The sequence below is a fragment of the Barbus barbus genome (genome assembly GCF_936440315.1).
Source record: "Barbus barbus genome assembly, chromosome: 7".
In the NCBI taxonomy this organism is placed as follows: Eukaryota; Metazoa; Chordata; class Actinopteri; order Cypriniformes; family Cyprinidae; genus Barbus; species Barbus barbus.
In genome coordinates, this window is record NC_136735.1 from 22,935,816 (window position 1) to 22,956,262 (window position 20,447).

Sequence of the window (20,447 nt, forward strand, 5' to 3'; positions counted from 1 at the left end):
GCAGCACAATTCCAATTTAAAGTGAACTGTGTGTTTTGAGTCATTACATTGTTCAAGTTGTTGATCTGTTTCACAAGAAACAGCTGACATTCCAAAGGCAAAAATGCAAGTGTACACAAGGAGTAAAACTGGGATAAAGAGAAACCACCAAAAAAAAACCTGATGTATGTTTTTACATAGACTTCTCAATATCATCATAAATGAACATTTTACTACTTCCAAACTACAAGGGGAGCTCCTCTCAACGCCTCTGAGGAGTAAAACGACCCTCACTAGAACCTGCGCCCCTCCCAGAGGCCATGCCTGGTTTAGGTACGGTGGAAACGCGTGAAGGCGGGCCTCTGCCATCACGGTCTCGCATCATGCTGCTTCCGGGAATGCCACGCGGCCCGCCTGGACCACGGTCACTACGCCTTGAATCCCGCCGATCTTCTCCACCTCCAGTACGAGTTTCCCGCTCACGCATCGCCCTCGTCTTTTTCTCCTCCACGTTCAGACGTACCTCACCACGGAACATGATCGGCTAATCACAAATGAAATGGAGATGGGTCAAAAAAATATTCTCTCAATACCATATCTTTATACATGATATGTATCTTTATACATGATCTTTATACAACAGGTAGTTGCTAAAAGTACCATTTAGCAATACCAAAGTTAGAGTTTTTCTCATTTATTAAAATTATGAAATGTTTTTTTTTTTTGGGGTTACACACACATATACATACATATATATATATATAGTTGTAGTTTTAGTTAATAATAATAACCATGAAACTGATTACAGTTATTAAGATTTCATTGGTTCTCCCTTTTGAATACAACAGCCATTCTTCTGGGCATTGCTCGATCGGCAATAGGCAGATCCTCCATACTCGTCTTGCAGTGAGAGAGGGAATTGCATGCCTCATCAAAGAAAGACTTTATATATTGCACAGTACCTGTCTCACAGTGCTTTGCAATAATTCTGCAGTTATCAATGGGTTTTTTTAGTCATTTATGTAGAGAAAACAATAGAATTGAAATGCCATTTCTAGGTCAAACATGAAAGCCCAAACATGAAAATGATTATTAGCTTATTGGGTCGGCCAGAATTGAAAAAATTATTGTAAAATAGTGCATTCCTAAAAATTGTTTTAAAACCACATGCATCAAAATAAAAATAGCTTTACTTACTTTAACTCCTAAAATTCTTTGCACCGGCTCAGAATCATCAAAGACAACAAAGCCAAAGTTGGGAATCTTTCCTCCAGTGCTTTTAGTGTTGATTCGCAGCTCAACAACATTTCCAAATGCTTGATGGGAGAGACAAGAAGCAAATGTGAAGACGATTGATTAGCAGATATGAAAACATGGATCAATGCAATGGTTACCACAGAAAAAAAAAAGACCTTACTCATGAAGAAGTCTTTGAGTTCACTCTCATCAATGTCATGAGGGAGATTTCCAACAAACAGCTGATGACTGTCTGGATACCTGACAACCCTTCTGCTGTCCATTTCACTTGACTCATCACCCCTTCCTAAGCAACATACAAGATTTCATCTGCTATGACTATGCAGGGACCAACAACATCAACCTTTCTATATCCATTAACAGCATTATTGCCCAAACAAAAGCTATATCCTATTAACAATGGAAATACATATTTACCTTTATTGACAAAGCTGAAATGTGGCTTTCCAGTTGAGTCAGAAGATAAGACACCATCTAATGATATAAGAAAAAGGATCCAAAGAAAAAGTTCAAAAGTTGTTTTGAAAAAGGTCTAAAACTCAATAACAACAAATGAAAGTTATCTGTAATAAAATCATTTGTACAGAAAGTGTGAAAGTATTTGGAAAGCTGTAAGTATTCTAGATTCATACCAGATCTAGGCCCTCTCGAGGTTACTGAAGGTCTGTCACGGATACGCTGGTCACGTGGACGGATTGTAGCTGACGATACCTCCTGCTTGGTCTCAACTCTGGGCTGTCAACATTAAAAATCAAGAAAGCATGCACATGGAGCATGGTTCTAGTAACTTTGGGTCAACAGCATTATTTTAAAATGAGAAAGAAAGATATTAAGGTATTCATAAGTAATTACCTGTGAGTTTGGTGCTTTAACAACATGTGGTTGAGCTCCAGAGGATGGAACAGTGCCAGCAAGAGGCAAATTTTTGCTGGTCACAGAAGCCCAAGATGAAGTCTGCCAGAAATATGATCATTAAAAATATATTAAGACATACATAATTAAAACAATAATAATAAAAAAAAAAAAAAAAAAAAAAAAAAAAAAAAAAAAAATCACAGTAATCTAGAAAAAAAAACTTAACTTTTTTTGAATACTTACCAGTTAACAAATTATATTGGAATTAAAAATAAATGATCAAACTATCAGTACCAATCAAGCTCTTTTATCATTCGTTCAACTTAGGGATCTAAAATAGTCTGAGTTTTTAACTAATTAAATCCAATTTTTTTTTTACATGGGTTAACAACAACTTCTCTGTGATTAGATGAAAGGTAGTTCATGCATAAATGGCATTAAAGACCTTGGCAGGTCTACCAGCCAGTTCTATCAAACCTTTACAATCAATACAGAATGCAAGATTAGTCTTTAAAGAGCCAAAAAGAACACACGTCACACCTCTATTCATCAATTTGCACTGGCTACCAATAGCTGTTCACATAAAATTCAAGGCATTGATGTTTGCCTACAAAACCATCACTGGCTCTGCACCCCTTTACCTAAATTCACTATTCAGACTTATGTGCCCTCTAGAAGCATGTGTTCAGCAAGTGAACAGTGCATTGCAGTGTCATCCTAAAGAGGCACAAAATCACTTTCACTGACTTTTAAATTAAATGTTCCCTCCTGGTGGAATGACCTGCCCAACTCAATCCGAGCAGCTGAATCCTTAGCCATCATCAAGAATAAGCTAAAAACACATCTCTTCAATCTTTATTTGACCCTCTAACTCTAGCACTCTTTGTTCTAATTTTATTTGATCTATTTGTTTTCTTTTTTTATTAAAATAAAAACACTTTACCCTTTAAAGACTTGCACTTGTTTTCTAACTGCTTGTTTTCAGTCGTGGCCTAGTGGATAGACAGTTGGACTTGTAACCTGAAGGTCGTGGGTTTGAGTCTCAGGTCCGGCAGGGATTGTAGGTGGGGGGAGTGAATAACCAACACTCTCTCCACCCTCAATACCACGACTGAGGTGAGACCCTTGAGCAAGGCACCAAACCCCCCACTGCTCCGGGTGTATGTTCACTACTGTGTACACTTGGATGGGTTAAACGCAGAGCACAAATTCCGAGTATGGGTCACCATACTTGGCCACACACCACTTCCCTTTCCCTTTCCTTTAAAAAAAGCCTCTAACACCAGTTTTCTCTATTCTATCTATTTTCCTTGTTTTCTTTTAATTTATTATATAATTAACAACAACAACAACAAAAAACTTGCTACATGTACTGTGTTAGGCTAACTGTGACTTGTCATAGCACTTGCATATTATTGCTCTTTTGTGGATTTTGATGGCTTCCATTGTCCTCATTTGTTAGTTGCTTTGGATAAAAGCGTCTGCTAAATGACTAAATGTAATGTAACGATCAAAATTTACTTTAGGTGGTTCTTGTATGTTAGGTGGCAATTCCATAGGAACAGGAGACGGTGCCTTCTCCTCAAACTCCTCTACGACCTTCTCCTCTGCCTTGAGCTTGGGCTCTTCAATCTTGGGTTCTGGGGCAACCTCAGGCTCTAGTTCCATAACTGCTTCCTCGTGAGCTTCTTCCACACCATTGTTACAGCTGAAGGTGAAAAAGAAAAGGATAAAGGTATATTTATAAAATGGGAAGTAGGAATTCAACAGTACCATACCAGAACGAGAAACCCCTACAATTCTAGAACATTACAGTAAGCTTTCTTTTTAAGTGTGGGCTACCTCACAGGATGGGGTTCATAGCAGTTTGCATTACTGGGGCTGTCCTGGAGGGGTTCGGGCGATGGTTGCCTGTCTTCTGGCTCATCGGTTTCTTCTTCAGACTCTGTCCCAACATAACACAAAGTTTAAAAAAATCATTTGAAAAAAATCTGAGTGATAAAGTATCATCCTGTTGCTTTAAAAAATTCCTGCAGCTCTAAAGAAATCAATTCATAAAACTTTGCTGCAAGCGATTAGAAAATACTGATGAATAAAACATATTTGAATCTTTTATACCTGACCAAATCTAGTATTTTGCATGGTTGACTTTCGTCTATAATAAGGTAGCACTGACTGTTTATATCCTTAGATACTTAGTTATATGAATCCCAAACTATATATATATATATATATATATATATATATATATTCATTTACAATCAATAATACGTCCATCAATTTATGAGGAGTGCCCTTGTTAAAGTAGCTTTGTATAGATGTAGTCCAACCCGCATCAGTCTGAAAATGCTGCATCAATTTGACTGGTGCAATGAATGGAAAAAAAACCAAGACATTTTGGGATCTCATATCTAACAAAAGAATTTTAAATTTGAAAATTCATAAAAGCCACATTCCAGATAGAGAAAAGAAAAATCTCAGATTCATTGGGTGGCCGGTTTCTTTAGAAGATTATTTGTAATGGTTTGATTGAAAATGTCAAAGAAAACATTTTCAAGGTTGGACTTGTGAGTACTTGGAAGTAAGATTTTAGTTCAAACGGTGTAGCAGAGCTGATGTTTGGAATATTGCAAATTTAACTGCTAGTTGCTAGGCAACCATATCACATCCATCTCAAAACGAAACAAAATATAATTAATCACAGACCATTTATGCACTTAAAGTACAATGAATTTTCACTAAATGCATAAAAAGTTCAAAACGTGAAGAACAATAAATGAAGCAACAAATGGAAATCCCTGGGGTCCAAGTACACTGTACAAGTAAAGAAAAAGACTCGAAGCATAACAGAGCTAGAGCAATACCAATGCCAAGACATGCACTGCTAATACTTTTGAAGTCTTTTGATAGATGCTGAATGTATGAACCGTATGTGTGTAACAATCTTTAACTATCAACTAACCTTCATCAAGCTCCGCCTCAGAGTCACCAAAGACCTCATCCTCATATCGGAAGATATCGTTGTGAACATAAAACTTATTGGCCACAGAACCCTAGACAACAATGAAACAAAAAGGGCTGTATATTTATAGGGCAAATCATGATCAGCATGCAGATTACCAGATTTGCAAATCCACTCTACACAGGTGAAATAAATGTCCTTCTGTACATACTAGCCCACAGCAGGACAAGTTTCTTCTTAGCATTGTGGGGTAAAATGAACATCAGACAACCTGAGCATCAGTGAAAGTTTCTTATTGCTTTTGGGCTTTTTGGTTATTTTCACACCTTTATATTGGGCATGTGATTTTTTTCCATTTACGTTAACTATGAAAATAAATATAGTGTTTGAAGCTTATGTCTGTAACTCATTTACGACTGTGAAATCAAACCTCCCACTTACTGACAAATTCAGGGTCTTTCATATTTAACAACGTATAAATGTGGTGGTATCAGGAGACAAGAGAAAATGAAGACTATTATGTTCACTTTTACATCCAACTACAAAACTTTGCTTAAGAAAAATTGTTGTCGCTACAGCTGCTTGAGCGTGGAGAAAACGGCGGACAGCGTACAACTGGCTGAGGGCACAAATATGCTACTGTCCACACACTGCTAAGACACATTTATTTGCAAACACCATGTAAAAGTGAATTTTGCATCCGATGTCCCCTTTAAGACCAAGTTAAGAACATTTAAGGATTAAACTAAAGGGAACTCGATATGCATCTAAGTTTTCTAAATGTAAATGCCTAGAGAGCAAACGAATTACGAAGATTTCAGAGTTTAAAACATATTTATACAACATATTTCCATTACTTTTTAATTCATTTTACAAAGCAATAGATAAAGACCTGAATAGTTCTGTTTCCAACCACTAGAAAATGGAAATAACTATAACTTTCACTGTACCTGCAGAAAAAGATTAGTATTTTTGTCTTGGTTTTCAGTATGAATGCCTAAAGATTCTTAACTCAAGATACATATAGATGAGAAGCAAAATGACATAAGAAGTTGTTTTCTGAGAAACTGATAAAAATGTAGTAAGTTTATGATTAAACGAGAACAAAATCTGTCAGTGGGCTCAGAAACATGAAAACAAGTTGATATTTGTTCTTGTTTAAGCATAAACTCACATAATTTTGTTCAGGTAAGAGACTTTATATCCTCATTTTACATCTTATATAAATGTATCGCGAGTTAAGGATGTTTAGATATTTGTACTGAAAACAAGACAAACACTGAGGAAGATATTAATTTTTGCAGTGCATGCGACATTTAGTAACTTTACAAATTTAAGAATTTCTGTTCCAATTTAACACCATTTAAAGGCCTTGATTTGTGCAAGGACCTTTGTAAAACCTGCAGAAACCCCATACTAAACACCAACTGTGGAGGTGAATACCGATGCAGATGATTATTTGGTGTTTAATAAACTGACAAATTTGTAGAAATTCATTTTCAATAAGCAATGCTAAAAAATACTAAATATGTGCTTTGGGGTTTTATGCTGCCAAACAAAACTTCTAAGGAGGTTTATGCTTTTTATAAGGAATGTACAGGGGATTCACATGACACGTTATTATTATACACACCTCTGGAGCCAGTACAAATGTCTGTAAGAACTTCCTCATGGGCTGCCCATTATTGGAAAGTTCTCCCATCACCTGGACAACCACACCATCACTCAGAGTGGCATGGGCATCCACATGCTGGATTTTTGTGTGGCACTCACTGAATTGCAGGGACATTACCTTCTTATGTATCTCCTAGAGATGAGGAGAACAGATGCTGGTGAATATATATACACATTTCTGATGTTTTGACAGGTTATACATGAGCCCTCAACAAACATCAAGACTTACAGCTTGCCCATAGACTGCCTCTGAAAGCTTTCCATTCGAATCCAGTCCACCATGGACATAGGATGAGTTTCGTCCATAGAATCTGAATTGTGAGAATTATAAGAAATTATAAGTGAATTATAAGTTTTTGTCTTTATAAGAATTATAAGTGAATTATAAGTTTTTGTCTTTTTCCAGATGAAAATTCCATGAAAGATGAAATGATGATTTTACAAAGCATATACCTGTGCAGAAAGTCTGGTGCTTTATTGAGAAGTGTGTAATACTGTCTCACAAACTCCCGCCCTACCAGCAGGGGACTGGGCTTCTCCATCACCATTTCCTTGCTAAAAAGTCAGAAACTGAAGGGGTTTGAAAAAAAATCTATATATATATATGTCCTTCTCAAAAAATTAGCATATTGTGATAAAGTTAATTATTTTCTGTAATGTACTGATAAACATTAGACTTTCATATATTTTAGATTCATTACAACACAACTGAAGTAGTTCAAGCCTTTTATTGTTTTAATATTGATGATTTTGGCATACAGCTCATGAAAACCCAAAATTCCTATCTCAAAAAATTAGCATATCATGAAAAGGTTCTCTAAACGAGCTATTAACCTAATCATCTGAATCAACTAATTAACTCTAAACACCTGCAAAAGATTCCTGAGGCTTTTAAAAACTCCCAGCCTGGTTCATTACTCAAAACCGCAATCATGGGTAAGACTGCTGACCTGACTGCTGTCCAGAAGGCCATCATTGACACCCTCAAGCAAGCGGGTAAGACGCAGAAAGAAATTTCTGAACGAATAGGCTGTTCCCAGAGTGCTGTATCAAGGCACCTCAGTGGGAAGTCTGTGGGAAGGAAAAAGTGTGGCAGAAAACGCAGCACAACGAGAAGAGGTGACCGGACCCTGAGGAAGATTGTGGAGAAGGACCGATTCCAGACCTTGGGGGACCTGCGGAAGCAGTGGACTGAGTCTGGAGTAGAAACATCCAGAGCCACCGTGTACAGGCGTGTGCAGGAAATGGGCTACAGGTGCCGCATTCCCCAGGTCAAGCCACTTTTGAACCAGAAACAGCGGCAGAAGCGCCTGACCTGGGCTACAGAGAAGCAGCACTGGACTGTTGCTCAGTGGTCCAAAGTACTTTTTTCGGATGAAAGCAAATTTTGCATGTCATTCGGAAATCAAGGTGCCAGAGTCTGGAGGAAGACTGGGGAGAGGGAAATGCCAAAATGCCTGAAGTCCAGTGTCAAGTACCCACAGTCAGTGATGGTCTGGGGTGCCATGTCAGCTGCTGGTGTTGGTCCACTGTGTTTTATCAAGGGCAGGGTCAATGCAGCTAGCTATCAGGAGATTTTGGAGCACTTCATGCTTCCATCTGCTGAAAAGCTTTATGGAGATGAAGATTTCATTTTTCAGCACGACCTGGCACCTGCTCACAGTGCCAAAACCACTGGTAAATGGTTTACTGACCATGGTATTACTGTGCTCAATTGGCCTGCCAACTCGCCTGACCTGAGCCCGCCCCATAGAGAATCTGTGGGATATTGTGAAGAGAAAGTTGAGAGACGCAAGACCCAACACTCTGGATGAGCTTAAGGCCGCTATCGAAGCATCCTGGGCCTCCATAACACCTCAGCAGTGCCACAGGCTGATTGCCTCCATGCCACGCCGCATTGAAGCAGTCATTTCTGCAAAAGGATTCCCGACCAAGTATTGAGTGCATAACTGAACATGATGGCCATTCTTTTATTGGTCGGATGAAATATGCTAATTTTTTGAGATAGGAATTTTGGGTTTTCATGAGCTGTATGCCAAAATCATCAATATTAAAACATTAAAAGGCTTGAACTACTTCAGTTGTGTTGTAATGAATCTAAAATATATGAAAGTCTAATGTTTATCAGTACATTACAGAAAATAATTAACTTTATCACAATATGCTAATTTTTTGAGAAGGACCTGTATTATACTACTAACGTTACTGCTACTAACAACAACATCAAAACAAATACTGAAATAATTTCCACTTCTCATTAGTAAATTGATTCTTTTTCTAAGTATTTGTATGATCATTTACATGCCAAGAATGCTTTAAAAGTATCTCATGTAATTTATTATAATGATGCTTACACGAGGACTGTATGCAATGCATTTAAGATAATGACAAAGAAACTGGTTATTTCAACTTTACTCTCTGATAACTGTCAATAACGTCATAATCAACATTTATGCACAATAATGATAAAAACATGACATCTAAATAAATCCTGTTACACTATAGAGAAATGAAGCATCGCGAAATGAACTGAAATGGTTTGGGATTTATAGATCCACTTACCTTTTTCTGGGATCTATTTGATTTAAGTGATTAAATAAAAAGTAGAATTATTCAAGTCGTCTCATGAAATTGTACGTGTGTCAGCGACAGCTGCTCAAAACCACAGAGAGATCAACTCCATCTATGCTGTGTTATTAATGGAAATGCTGCTGTTTGGATCCTTATTGTCTAACCCCTGCGATCTGGGACAAGAACCCCCGTCACACTGGAACAGCCAATCAGCTTCTTACACTCGACAGCCCTGTCAACAACACCATAACCCACGTGATTCGCCACTTAATTCACACAATAAATACATTGGATGGTTGTATAAGAATATGGTTATTGATCGTTCATTATAAGACCTCACTTACCATTTTATCGAGGATATTACAATTTTACGCACTACGTAGCATTTCCTTGTGTTACATCTATTAGTGTCCGACTCATTTGATTTTTAAATTCACTGATACTCTCTCATTTTGTATGCTTGTTAATAAATGTATATCTAATATATATAGTGACATTTGTAAATAATTTGAAACGTATTATTGGAGGTGTTGTGACTGAATATGACAGCTAAAACGCATCGCTTATGTCGGTATGATTTAAAAGAAACACAAAGAGTCATCATCAGAGAGAAATAAGAGTCTAGTCGGCAAATATCACTTCGCAAGGGTATCATCCTGAAGGGGGCACCTAAAGGCTCAAAAAACAGGATCCTACAGTGAGACACATTCAAAACTCAGGGTGTTTTTTTTCTTATTAGACACATTTGTACAGAAAATCAATAATAGTTTGACTCAGTTTACTTCAAGGAATAGTGTGTAACCCTCTTAGACATTTCCGTCACGTAATTTTCTTTTTAATAATTTATAATTAGTAATCAAAAACGACTGTGATTGAGCCATTCTGATCAGCGGTGAGAAAAGTAACAAGGATCACGTGACAAAAACAGATTCTGTTTCAGCAGTTATGTGATGATAATACAATCATTTAAACGTGACATTGATAAACGTGTATTGTCTTTGCATTGAAAACACACAGAAAATATATTAATTAGAAGGTAAAAGCGAAAAACCCGCAAGCCCCGCCCATTTGGAGTCATCCCTGTTTCATCAAAGGCGTCTCTGTTTAGTCTGTTTCTGTTTCTGTAAGGTTAGGTTGTCGGACCATAGCATCAAAATGCTCACTGCTAACATCGTTAATTAGCGCTAAGAGTAATATTGTGATTTACTACTGTTTATAAAAACGACCTTAATCTCGAGTCAAACGGTTGCAGTTGCTTAGTTATCCTAAAACTAGAGGTTGTGCGGGACATAAATGCTGGTTATCTCGTGTTATTCTTATATGCAACACATTAAACTCCACAGGAAGAGGGCTGATTCGTTGTCTTATGTAAAAGCATACAATAACCGCTAAACAATGTCTGGAACAGTAAGTTTCGAGCTAGACCCCATCTTTCTGAAGGGACTGGGGTACCTTCACTCCAAGAGCAAAGACTCAGCAGAGAAACTCAAGGCCCTGCTGGATGAGTCTTTAGCCAGGGGCAGTGACTCCATCTATAGGACACCACTGAAGGTGATCATATTAAAAAAGGTATTTTTATGTTTGTAACTTAATTGTTTGATGTATTAATGTGCAACTCATTTTCCATGCATTAGGAAGCAGAAGTGAGCAAGGTTTCATTACCAAAAATGACCAAACAAGACTCCAAATCCTCCTCTAGTTCATCATCATCATCATCCATCACCAGCAGCAGCAGTAAATCAAGCAGCTCAGACAAGACCAAGAAAGAGAGCGAGAAAAGATCTTTGGAAAAGGTCCTTTTCAATGTCATTTTGCACTATTATTTATTGTTGTAAATATGATATAACTGGAAAAGCTCAATCAAAAACACTAATAAAAGATCATGTAATATGTAGATTAGGGTTGATCCTGGGGAAGGAGTGGAGCCACCAAAAAAACCTCGTGTGGATAAGCAGGACAGTCATTCCTTGCCGATTGCTTTTCAAACCAAGGACATTCCCATCCCGGATTTCACAGATATTGATGAAACCAATGCTGACGACTTTGCCATGGAAATGGGTCTTGCTTGTGTGGTTTGTCGGTGAGTGATGTAGTAGCATAATATTGGCAGAAAGGCCTGGTAACCAAAATGTTGCTGGTTTGGATTCCACAAGGATTTATCACGTCATTATGTATCATTTAAACTCTTAAACTCTGGTTTCATTTGAACTCTTTAAACATTTGAAGTCAGCTGTTTAAATACCATTTACCTATTTTCTTACCCTAAATAAGTTATAAAGTACAAAATATTAACTAAAACCAAAACTGAAATGGATTAAATCTACATAGAAATATAATTTTACAAAATTGCTAAAACTTAAACTAAAATTCAAAAGAAAACTGAAACTATAAAAATAAAAGCTAATTCAAAATATCAGTGAATAATATGATTTATAAACATTGGAACAGTATTTGTCTTGTCATTGACGTCCATTGAATCCTTCATTAATTTCAGGCCATGTATGTGTAAAATTTAACCAGCTTTTTCTCTTCTCAGACAAATGACTGTCACTTCTGGCAATCAACTAGTGGAGTGTCAAGAATGTCATAATCTGTATCATCAGGAGTGTCACAAACCTCAGGTTACTGACAAGGATGTCAATGACCCACGGCTAGTGTGGTACTGTGCTCGATGTACCAGGCAAATGAAAAGAATGGTAAGAATTTTATGACAATAAGTTAGATGCGTATCACTTAAGAACTTTCATATAATAATAGCAACACTCAGTGTGATGTTTATTAATGTCTCAGGCCCAAAAGACCCAGAAACCTCCACAGAAACCAGCTCCTGCTTTGGCAACAGCAGCACCTATGTTGAAAGATCCATTAGTGAAGAAAGCAGAACTAAAGCCCAAACCGGAAACAACAGGTTCATTCCAGGCCTTTAAGAGAACGGAGGTGAAGGTGAGTGTATTCTCACACCAGCACAGGTTATGGACCAGGGGTCTCAAATTCAAAGTACCTGAGTGGGTTGAAAAATTACAACAAATTTAAGGGGCCCTATCATACACCTGACACAATGTGGCGCCAGGTGCGACGCAAGTGTTTTTGCTAGTTTTAGCTCAAAGCAGTTATCATTTTTATGTACGGCGCACTTTATTTAAATACCAAATGCACTTGCACCCATCTATTCACCCATGGGCGGACTGGTCTGAAAACAAGGTGTTCAGGTGCATTGTGTTGGCACATTGCTATTTTGAGGCAATGGGAAACAATTGCACCAATGACCAACTAAAACCTGGTCTAAAGTCAATGGCCCATTGTTTTTTATTTATTTATTGTGTACGCTTTAACCTGGTGCACAAGCAGATCTGTTTCCTTTCTGGAGAAGGGTTTAGTCTTTGCTCTTGCAAATTCCTCCATGTAAATAGCGAATCTGCCATGGTGCAAGCGCAACTGGTTTTTAAAGGGAATGGGAGATGAGACTCTGATTGGTTTATTGCACATTACGCACAAAACACACCCATGACTCATTAGGAGAATAGGTACAACCCTTTTGGGCCATGCGCCTAGTGCGGCAATGTTTTTTTCAAGCATTAAATTAGCAAAAGTGTATTCGTACATGCCCCAAGTGCACCTGTGTCATGCGCTTAGATCGTTGAAAAAGGGCCCTAAGTGTTTTACAGCCATGAATTAAAATTATACAGTTACTGATGCATGATAGACTGATTACCAACTAGAGATCAAAAACATAAGCTGACTTCAATGTAAAGGTCAGAAATTACTTAAAAATAAAAGGGCAGAAGAGTCTAATTAAAGAAGCAGAATGCTTTTTTTTTTTTTGATTAAGTGCATCATTGGGAAATGTAAAAGGCTCGTTTTCTCTTGGGAAGTTTCAGTGTGAATATACTACTTACTCTATTTATACTACATAATGCCAGTGAATAGTGCAAAGTACACAAATTGGGATGCACTTTAGCAATGTAAGTCCAGCTTTGAAGTTATCTGTTTTCCCCTGCAACCATCTAGTCATGTGTTTGTGTTTTATCATTTATTTATTTAGTTTAGTATTCATTTTGTATTTATTTATTTAGGGGGTTAATACTTTTATTCATCAAGGAAGTATTAAATTGATCAAAAGTGACAGTAAGGACATTTTATTATGTTACAAAAGATTTGTATTTTAAATAAATGCTGCTCATTTGAACTTGCTATTAAAAAAAGTATCAGTCCAGTTCTGGGTCCAAGAGCTCTGTCAAATGGCAAAAGCAAACAACAAACGTATACAACCACAGTGTACTGTAATACTACAGAAAAATCATGATCCTGACCTTTATCTCCATACTGAAATCTCAGAAGGCCAGGCAGGGTTTTGTTTTTTGTTTTTTATAAATTATTAAAATATTGGTGAACAGGATGGCAGGCTAATGAAAATTTAGCTTTGCCATCAAAGAAATGAATTCCATTTAAAGTATATTCAAATAGAAAATATATTTTTGTAATGTTTCACAATATTACTGTTTTTACTATACATCTAATCAAATAAGTGACTTTTTTGTGTTCAGGCATCTGTGGCATCAGGAAACTCTTCCAGCAGTAGCTCGTCTTTGCCCCCAGGCCTTACAGGATGGGCTGCTTTTACCAAGACTTCAAATGTAGGACCTTCCAGTACCAAGTTGAGCACCAGTCAGCCAGGTAGCAGTAAATCAACCCCACCTCCCTCGGCCTCCAAACCTGTGGGACTCTCTGCGCTGGCCAATGTTAAGCCCAGTCTGGCTACTAAACCTTCAGGAAGCAGCAGTGGTGGAAGTGGTAATGGAAACAACGGCTCTAGCACGGTACCCATGAAACCACCCCCTCCACTCACACTCGGCAAGCAGGTGTTGAGCCGTTCAACGAGTGGAGATAGCTTGGGGAAAATGACTGTGACTGGATCACAGTCACCTGGGGCAGCACCCTCTAGCAGCCTGGGAGGCAACGGTGGGTCAGGAGGCAATGGAGGGGGCAACGGGGCCAATAGTGGTGGAAATAGCAGCAGCAACAACAACAGCAATGGAGCAAAAGCCTCAGCTGATTGCAAGACGCCCACTTCCCAGGAGTCTCAACTCAATGCTATGAAACGGCTGCAGATGGTGAAGAAGAAAGCAGCACAGAAGAAACTGAAGAAATGAGGAAGAGAAAGCCAGACTATTATGTTAAAGAACAAGTCAAATCCTGTTTTTCAAATATACTTGAATTTGAATGTTACTGGTCTTTCAGAAATGGTTTGGTTTGAAGATAATAAATAACACCTTTTTTAGATTTTTTTTTTTATGTTTATGCTAATACTTTGAAAAGTGTAGGAGATGAATGAACAACAGCCCACAAACAACTAGACATGGCAATTTGCATGATCGTAAATATTTTATTAAATCACAATATTTTATATATTAATATTACTATATAAAATTACTTGAAATACATTTTTTTGATTAACAAGCTCTCTATAACAATTTGTATATAATTCAAGCAAACACTGTTGGTAGCATCACGTGCAAAAATATTTGTGCGGGGTAGCCTTCATTAAGAAGTTAATTTAAAAGCTATATTCATATTTTTCTTCTTTTAAATAAAATAACTATTAGAGTCTTTTTTTTTTTTTTTTTAATTAAGCATATGACATCTTTCCAAGGTAATTTGCTGGAACGTAGCCTTTTTGCCCATTAGATTCAGCGAGCCACCAGTCTTTGTTACCAACGAGGTCAGAAAACTGAAGGATACGAACATGCTGGTACTCCTGAAGTGTGAGCTCTTGTTCACAGCGTGCCTGGAATGCATAAACTGCATAGAACTGTGAAAAAGAAAAGTAAAATTAGTATCTTTAATAATTCAGCTTGACCGCAGTACAACCTCAAAGCAAGAAAATTTAACTTTAAAGAAAAGATATTAATTAGAAACTACAAAATGCACCATATTGCCACATAACAGAATAGTATCTGAATAGTATCTTTTTGTCTCATTTGAAATGTCTTTGTTTGTCCTCCTGAGCTCCTTTCCAGGACATATTACCAGTAGATGGTGCTGTCTATCAGTTGTTTAATACAACAGAAATAGGACATTTGAAATAGGACTTAGTTTTACTCCACTTGTGTGTGTTTGTGGCGTTCCATACAGGCTGTCAGTTCTGCAAGTCATCATTTCACCAGTAGGAGGTGACAAGTACAGTAAGTGGCTTTTTGTATCTTATGAGACATTCATTCATTTGCTTAACCGGTTAGTTCAAAAACATGGATTCATTTAGGAATGAAACTCTGAGACATGCAAAGGTCGATCCTGTTTGACTTTGCCGGGAACCATTTCCATTGGGGGAGCTCAAAAAAAATTAGCTGCATTATTGTGCCTAATATGTATGTTTCTGAATATTATATTCTTTTTTTATTGAGCTGTTGTATACAAGCAATGTCACACTCACAACTGTGCTGCTGTTGTTCTGAACTTGGGCTTCGGCCATGATTACCTGCCGAGTCACATCCACGCAAAATATTTTTTTACCAAACACAGAAACCCAAATCCTATTTCCTGTTATAGCTCATCCAGGTAGTGTGAATGAATGAAAATGTATCATAGAAGAAGCACTAATTAAATATCACTGTTCCTGTCAATGATTCTGGCCATCCAAAAAGTTGCTAAAATTTTGAAACAACAGCACTTTTGCTTGTATCAGAATCCTTCCATTTAAGCTTATTGTGCTACACATACACACTCTTCATGTGTCTTACATGTTGGTCCTCAGAGGGGTCCGGCTCGTCCTGTGGTCCAGACTGAGGGGACATACTGTCTGAAGTGCTGTATGCACTGAAGCTCCGCATGCTACTGCTCCTGCTGTTCGACACAAACAGACTCAGATTGTCAAAGTCATCTGGCCTCTCAGTCACCTCCCGCTGGGGGTTGTAGGCTTTCAGGAATGAGGAGTACACGTAACCCTTCGTACCTAAACACACACACAAAGAGAAATGTCATAATCAGCAGCAGGAGCCTGGTTAACCTAATAGGAGCAAAAAAAAAATTGCTTTGTGAGACCATAAAAATGAACGAAAGACAGATCAGTTTCAGGCCTCAAACTAATTGAATGAGTTATCTGAAGGATTATGGATTCCACTTGTCACATTCCTCTTAAGTAATACAATTAAAATTAATACAGCTTTCCTGTAGCTCAAATAGTAGAGCATGGCGCTAGCAATGCCAAGGTCATGGGTTCGATTCCCAGGGAAAGCAAGAGCTGATAAAAATGTAAAAACTTGAATACAATGTAAGTGGCTTTGGATAAAAGCGTCTGCTAAATGCATAAATGTAAAATATCACTTTCATGACCAAATTACAAAGAACACTCTTTTTCCATATTGTGATCTTTAAATATTTCATGTAAAAAGTCATTTCAAGGGCTTTAGTGGCTAAATTCTTTTCTTTTTCTATTTCCAAACGCTGTTGTTTTATCCCCACTGACTTGATACAGACAATAAGTCACCTGACATAACTACTAGGGGCCTGTTTCATAAAACAAGTTTACCAAATTAGACAAGCTTATTTCAGTTAGTCTGACTTATTTTGAACTAAATCAACTGACAACAAGTTATTTGGTAAACTTGTTTTATGAAACAGGCCCCAGAACGCTGGTCCTGTTGTGAAGCAACAGTCTCTGGAGTTTATGAGAGGCTAGTTTATAGACATGTGATGAAAGAATATCCTGAGGGGACTTCATTACTTTCTCCCATAAAGTTATGGAGTGCTACCACAGACAGTATTCATCCAACATTTCCACCAGCCTTATTAATGCTTTAGTTAATGTTGTCTCTTGGTTTTAACTCACATTTGAATTCATAGCATAAACATGGATAAAAACAACAACAACAACAAAACACTTGTATGGTTTAATTTGTTAACATTAGTAACAAATGGAATGATATTTTTTACAGCATTCATTAAACTAGGTTTAAGATAATTTATAAATATGATATTGTTTATTGTTAATTCATATTTATGCATGATACACAAACTACTGTTTATACAACTTGCAGTGTTCAAATGTATGTAGAAATTAACATTAACCAAGACTAATGAATACAGTAAAACTTAAGTTTAACCAAGAAGTTTTAGTTTTACTTGCTACAACCACTCATTTATAAATAAATAACTGAACATATGCTACTGCTCAAAGGTTAGGAGTCAGTAAAAAATGTATTAATACTTAATGAATACTAAATTAATACTTTTATTTAGCAAGGATATTTTTAAAAATTATGCTAATTTTATTTAGCAAGAATACATTAAATTGATCAAAAGTAAGTACAGTTATTTATACTGTTACAAAATATTTATGTAAAATTAATGCTGTTATTGTGAACTTTCTCTTTTTCAAAGAATCCTGAAGAAAAATCGGGATTTCACAAAAATATTAAGCAGCAAAACAATTTTCAACTGTGATACTAAGAATAAATGTTTCTTGAGTCCTAAATCAGCATATTAATAATATTTCTGATTAATCATGTGACACTGAAGACTGGAGTAATAACTACTGAAAATTCAGTTTTGCCCTCACAAGGAATAAATTAAAATTAAATATATTAAAATATGAAACAGTTATTTTAAACTGTAATAATATTTCACAATATTTTTAAAAATCAAATAAATGCAGCCTTGGAGAGTATAAAGAAAACTTAGTCTTACTGACCCCAAACTTTTGAATGGCGGTGTGTGTCCTGTTATTTATTTGTGAATGAGTGATTACAGCCTGTAGAACTAAACACTTTACAACAAGGTTCTATATTTTAACATTAGTTAATGACTATCAATATTTCATAAAACTTCCATCTTTTGTACATTATTATATCTTTTTCTTCTAAAAAACAAATGTAAGGGCATTTGAACAGACATAAACAGACTTACTCCCAGTATGTACCAGCCAGCGGCTGCTGCTTCCCATAGGGTCTTTGTCTTCCAGCAGGGCCACCAGCTCCCCCTCCAGCAGGCTGATGTCATTTTCCTGACAGGCATTGCAGTTACGCTTGAGCTGATAGAGCCGATCCACTGCAAACTCTTCCAGGAGCCAGGCCCTGTGCTCCTCTGTCTGTCTGGGGATCTCTGGGACCTGAAGAGAATTTTTAAGTCAGCTGGGACCTTATTGGGACCTTATGGATTTACAAATTGTTTTCATTTGTAATCCTACCATTTTCTTGTCCCGTTTTTCAAAGCTCACTTTGCGCTCCATCAGCTTTTGGGAATTATCTTTGACGAATCCAAGGTTGCTCAGCTCCTCCATGATTGAATTTTGGACTTCACTAAAGTTTGACAAGGGAACCTAGATGACCAATGGTTAAAATGTCATCTTAAACATCCATGACGGAATTCTTAAAATTATTTCAAATGAGTTACATCAACATAATCTTGAATCTTGAAAATTACAATTCTAAAATACTTAAAATAATGGTGTACAAAATTAAAGCGACTGTATGTAGTTTTGTGTATTATTGAGACTTTGAAGCAGTTAAGTGAGTGTAATTCACTGTTGTACAGTGAATTACAGTGGATTTCTGTACACATGCATTTGTTGCTGCTGTAAATCAATCAACCCTTTCTTTCAAACCCTTTCACCAAAATGACATATTTTCAGAACAGACATTTGGGAGGGTACATGTGGAAGGAACAGAGGTCGTTCGCCAAATTAGAAGTGTACCATCAGAGTGATCTTAAAAATTATATCAGGGTAAAAAAAAAATTATATACAGTTGTTTTTAACTTACGTAATATTTTGAGTTAATTGATTTGTATTAAAGCAGAAGTCATAGAGGTTCATATCAGCCTGATATGTAGGCCTTCGAATATTGGCTTGTACAAAGCAGTCAAAAAGGTTGCGAACCCCTGCTATGGATGGAACAACCACTGTAATATATACCCATATTGTGACCCATAATAAGTGTAAGTGTAGTATGTAACCCATATTACACTTTTGAATTTTGGTATTTATCTGCATTATTGCTGTTGTACTTATGGCCTGAAGTAACTGTAACTAAGTTTTATCTTGTAGCCTATGTGACTTTTTTCCATTTGTGACCCTGGTCTTAAGTTGCTGGGGTATATTTGTAGCAATAGCCAAAAATACATTGTGTGGGTCAAAATGATCTATGTTCCTTTTATGCCAAAAAACATTATCATGTTTATATTATGATATAAAGATCATGTTCCATGAAGATATTTTGTAAATTTCCTATCGTAAATATATTAAAACTTCATTTTTTATTAGTAATATGCATTTCTAAGTACTTCATTTGGACTACTATAAAGGCAATTTTCTCATTATTTTGATTTTTTTTGCACCCTCAGATTCCAGATATTCAAATAGTTGTATCTCGGCCAAATATTGCCTATCCTAACAACCCATAGATCAATGGAAAGCTTATTTATTCGGCTTTCAGATGCTGTATAAATCTCAGTTTCGAAAAGAATTGACCCTTATGACTGGTTTTGTGGTCCAGGGTCACATTTCAGATTCTGTGGGAAGCTACAGTATATTATGTGCCTGTAGATCCTTTATGCTTAGAATATAATAGGCTAGTGGTTTTGGATAACACAAAGGTTGTAGGTGTTAATCCAAGTGTGGACCACAGCAGTAACCTGATAAATTCCAAAAAAAAAAAAATATCACCATTTTTCCCTTGAGCAAGATACGTAAACCTGAGTTTTCTTGGGTGAAAAGGGCTCTGTCAATTTCTCTACATTTCATCTTGATTTTGTAATTTTTTAAAACTACATCAGTATTTTGGCATAATTTTCTACCTTCTTTAACTTACTGGTATCTGGTGGATAGGCGGCTGAGCTGCTTCCATCAGCTTTCTAATTAATTTTACTATACAAATCAAGCAGTTGGTGAGGATTGTCCTGACAGCTCGGTTGAAGCATTGCAGCTCCTCAAGCAACTGGGCATTGAGGGCCAGGTAATCTTTTTTGGCCAGGCCCTGTTCTTCGTTGGAGGATCGGGAATCCAACTGGCTGCAGTAGTCCAACAGTTTATCATAGCGCTTCTGTATCAGCTTCTGTGGTGATGCAAACATTCCCAGCAGGCTCGAGAGTGGAGCAAGAACAAGATGCTCCATATGATCTTTCTGAGGAACGCAAACCATGCAAATTTTTAAACAGG

At 36.9% G+C, this 20,447-nt stretch overlaps 3 protein-coding genes across 6 annotated transcripts in view; 1 reads left to right on the forward strand and 2 right to left on the reverse strand.

Annotated features, from left to right (window-relative positions):
* Positions 1–9,700, reverse strand: LOC306872098 (ras GTPase-activating protein-binding protein 2-like). Of its 3 annotated transcripts, XM_079420485.1 has the most exons (14): positions 9,643–9,700; positions 9,290–9,530; positions 7,181–7,297; positions 6,957–7,038; positions 6,687–6,860; positions 5,054–5,144; positions 3,934–4,036; positions 3,613–3,799; positions 2,089–2,190; positions 1,869–1,971; positions 1,654–1,710; positions 1,397–1,522; positions 1,177–1,295; positions 1–523 (listed from the first exon to the last, which is right to left on the reverse strand). In XM_079420485.1, exons 3-14 carry the CDS (start codon positions 7,273–7,275, stop codon positions 242–244), a joined length of 1,521 nt encoding a protein of 506 aa, XP_079276611.1. In that variant the 5' UTR covers positions 7,276–7,297; positions 9,290–9,530; positions 9,643–9,700; the 3' UTR covers positions 1–241. The 3 variants fall into 3 exon arrangements, with proteins under 3 accessions (XP_079276611.1, XP_079276610.1, XP_079276612.1); XM_079420484.1 differs by lacking the exon at positions 9,643–9,700 and having other exon boundaries at positions 7,181–7,282; positions 9,290–9,473; XM_079420486.1 differs by lacking the exons at positions 9,290–9,530; positions 9,643–9,700 and having other exon boundaries at positions 112–523; positions 7,181–7,317.
* Positions 9,573–14,905, forward strand: LOC306872099 (integrator complex subunit 12). 2 transcript variants are annotated; one of them, XM_079420487.1, is made up of 6 exons: positions 9,573–10,849; positions 10,933–11,091; positions 11,194–11,378; positions 11,835–11,994; positions 12,089–12,241; positions 13,843–14,905. In XM_079420487.1, exons 1-6 carry the CDS (start codon positions 10,694–10,696, stop codon positions 14,446–14,448), a joined length of 1,419 nt encoding a protein of 472 aa, XP_079276613.1. In that variant the 5' UTR covers positions 9,573–10,693; the 3' UTR covers positions 14,449–14,905. The 2 variants fall into 2 exon arrangements, with proteins under 2 accessions (XP_079276613.1, XP_079276614.1); XM_079420488.1 differs by having other exon boundaries at positions 10,762–10,849; positions 10,940–11,091.
* The window catches only part of LOC306872097 (rho guanine nucleotide exchange factor 38-like), a 16,442-nt gene continuing 10,646 nt past the window's right edge, over positions 14,652–20,447 (reverse strand). Inside the window, exons 10-14 of the mRNA XM_079420483.1 lie at positions 20,101–20,412; positions 18,480–18,611; positions 18,200–18,401; positions 16,036–16,247; positions 14,652–15,107 (exon numbers count right to left, since the gene is read on the reverse strand). Of these exons, the coding sequence (XP_079276609.1) occupies positions 14,925–15,107; positions 16,036–16,247; positions 18,200–18,401; positions 18,480–18,611; positions 20,101–20,412 (1,041 nt within the window). The 3' untranslated portion in view covers positions 14,652–14,924. The remainder of the gene's footprint in view (positions 15,108–16,035; positions 16,248–18,199; positions 18,402–18,479; positions 18,612–20,100; positions 20,413–20,447) is intronic.